Source organism: Borostomias antarcticus, assembly GCF_949987555.1.
Source record: "Borostomias antarcticus genome assembly, chromosome: 2".
Taxonomy (NCBI): Eukaryota; Metazoa; Chordata; class Actinopteri; order Stomiiformes; family Stomiidae; genus Borostomias; species Borostomias antarcticus.
This window is the reverse complement of record NC_140235.1, coordinates 6,020,544-6,030,664: the sequence shown is the minus strand read 5'-3', so window position 1 is coordinate 6,030,664 and position 10,121 is coordinate 6,020,544. Positions and strand designations below refer to the sequence as shown.

At 50.9% G+C, this 10,121-nt stretch overlaps 1 protein-coding gene across 5 annotated transcripts in view; it reads left to right on the top strand.

The window, feature by feature from the left end:
• The window catches only part of LOC311318080 (spectrin beta chain, non-erythrocytic 1), a gene marked incomplete at its 5' end in the record, with an annotated part of 61,558 nt that overhangs the window by 44,048 nt on the left and 7,389 nt on the right, over positions 1–10,121 (top strand). For all 5 annotated transcript variants that reach the window (XM_084449290.1, XM_084449292.1, XM_084449291.1 and 2 more), the window contains 8 exons: positions 621–845; positions 2,158–2,247; positions 2,456–2,734; positions 3,233–3,363; positions 3,580–3,784; positions 4,299–4,673; positions 5,609–5,853; positions 7,270–7,408. In XM_084449290.1, coding sequence (XP_084305416.1) covers positions 621–845; positions 2,158–2,247; positions 2,456–2,734; positions 3,233–3,363; positions 3,580–3,784; positions 4,299–4,673; positions 5,609–5,853; positions 7,270–7,408 — 1,689 coding nt within the window. The remainder of the gene's footprint in view (positions 1–620; positions 846–2,157; positions 2,248–2,455; positions 2,735–3,232; positions 3,364–3,579; positions 3,785–4,298; positions 4,674–5,608; positions 5,854–7,269; positions 7,409–10,121) is intronic.

The window sequence follows — 10,121 nt, the reverse complement described above, 5'->3', positions numbered from 1 at the left end:
GATACTGTAGAGTAGTTTACAGTAGATCTGGCTCAGTTTTGTGTGGATGCTCTGTTCATACAGAACCAGTCAGCTGAGTTCTAATCGGCAGAGTAACCAGGGGTTATGTAATGCGCGCACACACACAGACACAGACACACACACACACATACGGTTACGCAATCCCTCGCCTTGATGTGTGGTTGTTGATCTGTAGATTCTAAGTCTATAGTTTTTCCACACTTACCATAACATCTCTCTCACTTTGTCTGTTATCTTTCCCTCCCTCCCTCCCTCCCTCCCTCCCTCCCTCTGTCGAAATAAGTTGCTCCGATCTTATTTCCCTTCCCAGAAATCCCATTTATCTTCAGGAAGATAACAACTGTGATCTCCTCTCTCCCTCCGATCACAACTGTAGATTAAAGACTCAACTGAATGATGTATTTTTATGTTCTTGGATTCTTATTTTGTGTGGGTGTGTGTGTGTGTGATCATGACTGCATTAAGATAGAGGGAGGGAGCACTTCTAGAGCACAGACACGTGAGAGAGAGACAGAGAGCGAGAAATGGGGAACGTGCCCTCAGTTTAACAGAGCGCGAGCTAAAGAGAGCGTGCCGTGACTCCTGTCCTCCTCCTGTAGATGCTGGAGAGCCAGGTGGAGGTGCGTCAGAAGGAGGTGGAGGAGCTGCAGAGCCAGGCCCGGGCCCTGAGCCAGGAGGGGAAGGACACGGACGAGGTGGACGGCCAGAGGCGCACCGTGGAGAAGAAGTTCCAGCAGCTTCAGGACCCCATCAGGATGAGGCGCGATAACCTGATGGCGTCGCGGGAGATCCACCAGTTCAACAGAGACGTGGAGGACGAGATCGTGAGTGACTGACTTATATCCGTGTGTGTTGCACGCAACGTGCGTGTTATAGCCTGGAAGCCAGACGCGTCGTGAAAACACACAAAAAAAGGTTTTCACGATAGTCTGGACTTCCAGGGCGGGGGTAGTCCTACTTGCCTTGACAGACGAACTCTTTCAGCCAACTTTTGCCAAATTCAGTCGGAAGAATGGCGAAAACGTCTTTTCTGCTGAGAAACTCATAGTGCACTCGTTCTTCTTTAATTGTGGTTATTGAGTCTATTTCTGCAATAACTGCACTTATGGCTGTGCTTATTCTTCTTAACGTTAATGTTACCGCTCGTTTCTTCAATCTACTAGCGGACTCCTGTAGTATTTCTCGTCATCATTTATGTGAACCAATCAGGGACTGGGGCCGGAACAGCAGTTAAAATGCAGTCTCCATTTTCTGGGAAAACTCAAATCGTTCTGGGCGGCTGGAAGTCCAAACTTTTTTTTTTCTCCACAATGAGTCTGGCTTCAAGGCTGTGTGTGTGTGTGTGTGTGTGTGTGTGTGTGTGTGTGTGTGTGTGTGTGTGTGTGTGTGTGCGTGTGTGTGCGTGCGTGTGTGTGCGTGCGTGCGTGCGTGTGTGTGTGTGTGTGTGTGTGTGCGTGTGTGCGTGTGTGCGCGCGGGTGTTGGGGTGTATTTGAATTGTTGCGTGTGGATGTCTGTTTGTGTGTTTGAATTGATGTCTGCATGTAAATACAGTATGTGATGCTAGAACAAGTGTTTTGGTTATGCAACCACTTATTGTATTTATGCAAATAAGAACAGAGCAGAATAGACTACAACCTAATAGTTAATTGTATGACGAGGAAAATCTTGTGTTTGTGTTGGACTCCTGCAGTATGGCTTAGCTGTTGAAATGTTCCCAGCTGATGTCTGGAGAAATGAGAAACTCCTCTTTCTCCCTGCCTGTGTTCTCTTCCTCTGAGAGAGGGCTACATCCTCAGCCCAGCATCAGGTCGCTGCACACAGGGCTGCCATTGGCTCTTTCTTAACTGTGCTGGCGGCGGTATCATTAAGTCCTCAAATCAAATCCAACTTTATTTGTATAGCGCATTTCATACACAGAGGCAACACAATACGCTTTACAGAGAGCAATGGGGGGGGTGGGCATAAGTCCCACCCCTACATATTCCAGAAGTCCTGAACTGTATTGAACTCAAGTGTTAATGATTATGATTATTGGTATGATTCGCCGCGCCCGCCTCAGTTAGCAGGCATTGTTAAGTTTGTGAGTGTTGTTAAGTTTACATATATGTTTGTTTGTCTGTGTGCGTGTGTCCCAGCTCTGGGTTGAGGAGAGGATGGCTCTAGCCACTTCCACCGACCACGGCCACAATCTGCAAACTGTCCAGCTGCTCATCAAGAAGAACCAGGTGACATAAATACACACAGCTGCATCACGACTAGCGCTAACGATGCACTTCTGTCTGTCTGTATCCGTTTCTATACACTTCGCACACCATCTGTTGTGAACACACGGACATATTTTGAAACAGTAATAGTTGTATGACACCTGACATTGCCTCGACCTCTAACCTTTGACCCCCTAACCCCTCCCCCCTCCCTGTTTGTCCCCCCCAGACCCTGCAGAAGGAGATCCAGGGCCACCAGCCGCGCTACGACGACATCTTCGAGCGCAGCCAGCTGATCCTCCGCGCCGACAGCCCCAACGCCGAGCTGATCCGCCAGCGGCTGGCCGACCTGCAGGGCCTGTGGGCCCAGATGAAGGCGGAGACGGAGAAACGCCACGGCCGCCTGGAGGAGGCCCACAAGGCCCAGCAGTACTACTTCGACGCGGCCGAGGCCGAGGCCTGGATGAGCGAGCAGGAGCTCTACATGATGTCGGAGGAGAAGGCCAAGGTGAGGGGTCAGGGGTCGAAAGGGGATCGTTCGGAATGAGGAAGTAGTCGCTGAGAGAGGTCAGAGGACTGGGGCGGGGATCCAAGGATATGGCGCCGCCGGGTAGAGGATTTCTGTTTCTCTTCCACGTACTGTGAGAGTGGTAGAAAGATGTGAGTTCCTCTCTGCAGCCTCTCAGGAGTTCTGAACAGCAGCCCTTTAGGCTGAGGGTGGTAGCAGGCTAGATGGGATCTATCTGCCTTCTGCATCACCTGTATTCTCGTCTATAACTCTCTATACTCTCCTTTCTTTATTTCTTTCTTTCTTTCTTTCTTTCCTTCTTTCCTTCTTTCCTTCTTTCTTTCTTTCTTTGTCTTTTTTCTTTCTTTCTTTCTTTCTTTCTTTCTTTCTTTCTCTCTCTCTCTCTCTCTCTCTCTCTCTCTCTCTCTCTCTCTCTCTCTCTCTCTCTCTCTCTCTCTCTCTCTCTGTCTCCCTCTCTCTCTCTCCCACCCCCTGCAGGATGAGCAGAGCTCGGTGGCCATGCTGAAGAAGCACCAGATCCTGGAGCAGGCGGTGGAGGACTACGCTGAGACCGTCCACCAACTCTCCCAGACCAGCAGGGGCCTGACGGCCGCAGGACACCCCGAGAGGTGAGAGGTCAAGGGTCATGGTCCAGTCCCAAAGCTGGTAGTCTGGGGAGAGGGGCCTGTTATCTGGGATCAGGGGTCAGTCCTAGGCCCGCAGAGACGGCAAGTAGTGAAGGGTCAGGGTCAGGGTCGGGTGGGTCAAGATTAGGGTTAGAAATCACATAAAAATCTTGTATTCTAAGTCTTCGCCCCCCCCTCGTCTCCCCACCCCTCCTCCAGTGAGCGTATCGGCATGCGACAGTCTCAGGTGGACAAGCTGTACGCCGGACTCAAGGACCTATCAGAGGAGAGAAGAGGCAAGCTGGACGAGAGGTTCCGTCTCTTCCAGCTCAACAGGGAGGTGGACGACCTGGAGCAGTGGATCGCCGAGCGCGAGGTCGTGGCCGGGTCTCACGAGCTGGGGCAGGACTACGAGCACGTCACGGTAAGGGGCCGCTACTGTACTGTACGTCCAGACCAGGGTTCTAATAGTTTTGCTTTTTTCATTAGTTTTTATTTTTATATCGTTTTAACTTTTAGTGTTCAATTTCAGTTTAGTTTTAATTAGTTTTTAAAGCAGATTTGCTAGTTTAGTTTAGAGACCATCCTGATCTCGTGAGCTCATGTTGTTTCACTCTGTGCAAAACAAACCATCTGGCGAACGTCAGATTACCTCTGCGCAGGGGCACAGCTAAAGAAATAATGGAGGATAGATTTCATATCCACCCAAAATACTAGGCTTTGTATGGAATGAAAAAGACTAAAACTAAGGACATTTTCTCTACAATTCTAGTTTATTTTAGTTAGTTTTGTAAACACACAATACAGTTATAGTTAGTTATGTTTTTTTTGTAAAGCCTAGTTTTTATTTTTATTTCAGTTAACTAAAATGTTTTTTCACACCTAGTTTTCTTTTTTTTCTTAGTTTTCGTTGACTATAAAAACCTCCTCTCCCACAGATGCTGCAGGAGCGCTTCCGCGAGTTCGCCCGCGACACGGGCAACATCGGGCAGGAGCGCGTGGACGCCGTCAACCACCTGGCCGACGAGCTCATCAACGCGGGCCACGCCGACGCCGCCACCATCGCCGAGTGGAAGGACGGGCTGAACGAGGCGTGGGCCGACCTGCTGGAGCTGATCGACACGCGCACGCAGATCCTGGCCGCCTCCTTCGAGCTGCACAAGTTCTACCACGACGCCAAGGAGATCCTGAACCGCATCCTGGACAAGCACAAGAAGCTGCCCGAGGAGCTGGGCCGCGACCAGAACACCGTGGAGACGCTGCAGAGGATGCACACCACCTTCGAGCACGACATCCAGGCCCTGGGAACACAGGTACCCGTGTGCCCCCTGACCCGGACATGTACCGGTCAGCCAAAACTGCAATACTTCGTCCTACTGTACCTTTCTGAGTTTCCGGGTTTGAATCTAAAGAAGGAGTGAAGTCGGAACAGTTGGTAAAATGATATCGCCTTCAAATAACCAGTTTAGGGATGCACGATGCTGGATTTTCGGCTGATATCCGATCCGCAGATCTGTTCCAACTCATTTGGCCGATAACAGATACCGATACTGATCCCTACACCTAATTGCAGAGATCATAACATCTCTTCTGTAGTGGATTTAACATAGGGCCTACAGTATTATTATGCATATTCTTATCGTGTTGGCCCACCAGCAAATTCAAATGAAGCTTAAAATTATGTAATATTCATTCTTGGTGCAAAATAAGATCGGAGGGGATGGGATCGGCGGGTATCGGCGTGTTGGCCCATCTCCCATCTTGCATTTTAATGCCGATATCGGCCGATACAGATAATATCGTGCATCCCTAAACCAGTTTTATTTAGGCTACTGTGTCTGCTGTAGCTTATCCAAAAAAGCAGTGTGCAATTCAGACCGGCCGTAGCCTACATTATAAGTGACGGCAACCAGCTTGTCAGAGAAGCCTAGTAGCCTACTACACTGTAGCAGCTTACTGCCCCTTTAGCAGTGCTCTACTGCCGCTGTAGCAGTGCTCTACTGCCCCCCCTTGGTTGCGGGTGGTAAAATTGTTTTACTGCCGCTGCCACTGACGTCGTTGCTCTGATCGCGTGGTAGGGCGAAGGATTGAGGTTTGGCTGATAGGCCGGTCACTCGCCCGGTTAGAACGGAGCAGAGGTACGATGTCCTAGCATCTGGCCCTGAGCTCGCATGCAGGACAGAACGGCACAACGGTCTGGACACCGGAGATCTGTCCTACTCTCAACCCAGATCTGTCCCTCTCCCAGGTGCGCACGCTACAGGAGGACGCGGTGCGCCTGCAGTCCGCCTACGCCGGGGACAAGGCCGACGACATCCAGAAGCGCGAGGGGGAGGTGCTGGAGGCGTGGCGCAGCCTGCTGGAGGCGGTGGACGGGCGCCGGGTCAAGCTGCTGGACACGGGGGACAAGTTCCGCTTCTTCAGCCTGGTCCGAGACCTCATGCTCTGGATGGAGGACGTCATCCGACTCATCGAGGCCCAGGAGAAGCCCAGGTACTGGACTGGACTGGACTGGACGACTGGACTGGACTGGACTGGACTGGACGACTGGACTGGACGGATGGATGAATGAATGAATGAATGAATGAATGAATGGATTGATGAATGAATGAATGGATGGATGGATGGATGGATGGATGGATGGATGGATGAACGGATGAACGAATGAACGAATGAACGGATGAACGGATGAACGGATGGACGGATGGACGGATGGATGGATGGATGGATGGATGGATGGATGGATGGACGGACGGATGGATGGATGGATGGATGAACGAATGAATGGATGGATGGATGGATGAATGCATTAATGGGTGGGTGGGTGATGTAGTGATTGATTGAGGTGAATCCCAGGTGCTGCCCACCTAGGCCGTCCTCCCTCCCCCCATGACGAGAGGCCAGTGAGCTGTAACCTGCCTTTCTTCTCCTAAGCAGCTTTGGTCGACACTCGTCAGCTTATAGAATCACTGGGAATCTGTTGGGATTTACCCACGTAATCCACTACGTTCCGCACCCTTCTCCGGATTTGTCCTTAATGATGGCTCACCTTAGCAACCGCCCCAACACACACAGATATACACCACACAGACATACATGACAGACATACACAATACAGACACACACACACAGACACACACATACAGACGCACATATACAGACACGCCACACAGACACACACACACAGACATACACAACACATACACACACAACACAGACACATGACAGACATACACCACACAGACACAGACACACCACACAGACACACAACACAAACACACACACAGACATACAGTACACAACACAGACATACACACACAGACACACTCACACAGACATACACAACACAGCCCGATCCAGAATGCATCTGTGTATGCAGCGGCCACGCTGTTTTCTGTCAAAAAATAGGCCACTCCTCCTGCTTGTGTTCATGAAGTACTCCCAAAAGCATGGAGGGGAGGAAGTGTCATGTTGTTGGCTGCTGATGTATCGCTTTGGAGGCTAATACGACATTCATTCATTGTAAGACAGAGTTTACGGGGCAGATTGGCAAACAGTCCCGACGTTTTTATGAGGACTGTTTTGTAGCGCTCCTTCCGAAGTCTATCCCAACATCTGAAACGCATTTTCAGGCAACCAAATGTTCTCTCTCTATCGCACTCCTGGCTGTTCACAGCAACTGGTTAAATGAGCGCTGTCTCGGGGAAGAGGGGGCCATGTATTGCATAATAAACCGTGTCTTTAATTGTCTTCTATAAGTCAACCCAAGTTCCCTGCTCCCACTTGTCATGGTGACTTACAGTACTGTCTATGTGAAGGGCCCGATACAGTGTGTGTGTGTGTGTGTGTGTGTGAGTGTGTGTGTGTGTGTGAGTGAGGCTTAATGTTGTTGTTGTTGTTGTTGTTTAGGGACGTGTCATCCGTGGAGCTGCTGATGAACAACCACCAGGGTATCAAGGCAGAGATCGACGCCCGCAATGACAGCTTCACCACCTGCATCGAGCTGGGCAAGGCCCTGCTGGCCAGGAAACACTACGCATCAGAAGAGGTGGGGGGAGAGAGACCAGCAGAGTTAAAACACTAGGCATCAGAAGAGGTGGGGGGAGAGAGACCAGCCGAGTTAAAACACTATGCATCAGAAGAGGTGGGGAGAGAGACCAGCCGAGTTAAAACACTAGGCATCAGAAGAGGTGGGGAGAGAGAGACCAGCCGAGTTAAAACACTAGGCATCAGAAGAGGTGGGGGGAGAGAGACCAGCAGAGTTAAAACACTTGGCATCAGAAGAGGTGGGGGGAGAGAGACCAGCCGAGTTAAAACACTAGGCATCAGAAGAGGTGTGGGGAGAGAGACCAGCCGAGTTAAAACACTAGGCATCAGAAGAGGTGGGGGGAGAGAGACCAGCAGAGTTAAAACACTAGGCATCAGAAGAGGTGGGAAGAGAGAGACCAGCCGAGTTAAAACACTGTGCATCAGAAGAGGTGGGGGGAGAGAGACCAGCCGAGTTAAAACACTAGGCATCAGAAGAGGTGGGGAGAGAGACCAGCCGAGTTAAAACACTTGGCATCAGAAGAGGTGGGAAGAGAGAGACCAGCCGAGTTAAAACACTGTGCATCAGAAGAGGTGGGGGGAGAGAGACCAGCCGAGTTAAAACACTAGGCATCAGAAGAGGTGGGGAGAGAGAGACCAGCCGAGTTAAAACACTAGGCATCAGAAGAGGTGGGGGGAGAGAGACCAGCCGAGTTAAAACACTGTGCATCAGAAGAGGTGGGGGGAGAGAGACCAGCCGAGTTTAAACACTATGCATCAGAAGAGGTGGGGAGAGAGAGACCAGCCGAGTTAAAACACTATGCATCAGAAGAGGTGGGAAGAGAGAGACCAGCCGAGTTTAAACACTGTGCATCAGAAGAGGTGGGAAGAGAGAGACCAGCCGAGTTTAAACACTAGGCATCAGAAGAGGTGGGGGGAGAGAGACCAGCCGAGTTAAAACACTAGGCATCAGAAGAGGTGGGGGGAGAGAGACCAGCCGAGTTAAAACACTAGGCATCAGAAGAGGTGGGGGGAGAGAGACCAGCAGAGTTAAAACACTAGGCATCAGAAGAGGTGGGGGGAGAGAGACCAGCAGAGTTAAAACACTATGCATCAGAAGAGGTGGGAAGAGAGAGACCAGCCGAGTTTAAACACTGTGCATCAGAAGAGGTGGGAAGAGAGAGACCAGCCGAGTTTAAACACTAGGCATCAGAAGAGGTGGGGGGAGAGAGACCAGCCGAGTTAAAACACTAGGCATCAGAAGAGGTGGGGGGAGAGAGACCAGCCGAGTTAAAACACTAGGCATCAGAAGAGGTGGGGGGAGAGAGACCAGCAGAGTTAAAACACTAGGCATCAGAAGAGGTGGGGGGAGAGAGACCAGCAGAGTTAAAACACTGTGCATCAGAAGAGGTGGGGAGAGAGGGACCAGCAGAGTTAAAACACTAGGCATCAGAAGAGGTGGGGAGAGAGAGACCAGCCGAGTTAAAACACTGTGCATCAGAAGAGGTGGGGGGCGAGAGACCAGCCGAGTTAAAACACTGTGCATCAGAAGAGGTGGGAAGAGAGAGACCAGCCGAGTTAAAACACTAGGCATCAGAAGAGGTGGGGGGAGAGAGACCAGCCGAGTTAAAACACTAGGCATCAGAAGAGGTGGGGGGAGAGAGACCAGCCGAGTTAAAACACTAGGCATCAGAAGAGGTGGGGGGAGAGAGACCAGCAGAGTTAAAACACTAGGCATCAGAAGAGGTGGGGGGAGAGAGACCAGCAGAGTTAAAACACTGTGCATCAGAAGAGGTGGGGAGAGAGGGACCAGCAGAGTTAAAACACTAGGCATCAGAAGAGGTGGGGAGAGAGAGACCAGCCGAGTTAAAACACTGTGCATCAGAAGAGGTGGGGGGCGAGAGACCAGCCGAGTTAAAACACTGTGCATCAGAAGAGGTGGGAAGAGAGAGACCAGCCGAGTTAAAACACTAGGCATCAGAAGAGGTGGGGAGAGAGAGACCAGCCGAGTTAAAACACTAGGCATCAGAAGAGGTGGGGGGAGAGAGACCAGCCGAGTTTAAACACTAGGCATCAGAAGAGGTGGGGGGAGAGAGACCAGCTGAGTTAAAACACTAGGCATCAGAAGAGGTGGGGGGAGAGAGACCAGCCGAGTTAAAACACTATGCATCAGAAGAGGTGGGGAGAGAGAGACCAGCCGAGTTAAAACACTAGGCATCAGAAGAGGTGTGGAGAGAGAGACCAGCCGAGTTAAAACACTATGCATCAGAAGAGGTGGGGAGAGAGAGACCAGCCGAGTTTAAACACTAGGCATCAGAAGAGGTGGGGGGAGAGAGACCAGCTGAGTTAAAACACTAGGCATCAGAAGAGGTGGGGGGAGAGAGACCAGCCGAGTTAAAACACTATGCATCAGAAGAGGTGGGGAGAGAGAGACCAGCCGAGTTAAAACACTATGCATTAGAAGAGGTGGGGGGAGAGAGACCAGCCGAGTTAAAACACTAGGCATTAGAAGAGGTGGGGGGAGAGAGACCAGCCGAGTTAAAACACTAGGCATCAGAAGAGGTGGGGGGAGAGAGACCAGCCGAGTTAAAACACTAGGCATCAGAAGAGGTGGGGAGAGAGAGACCAGCAGAGTTAAAACACTAGGCATCAGAAGAGGTGGGGAGAGAGAGACCAGCCGAGTTAAAACACTAGGCATCAGAAGAGGTGGGGGGAGAGACCAGCCGAGTTAAAAC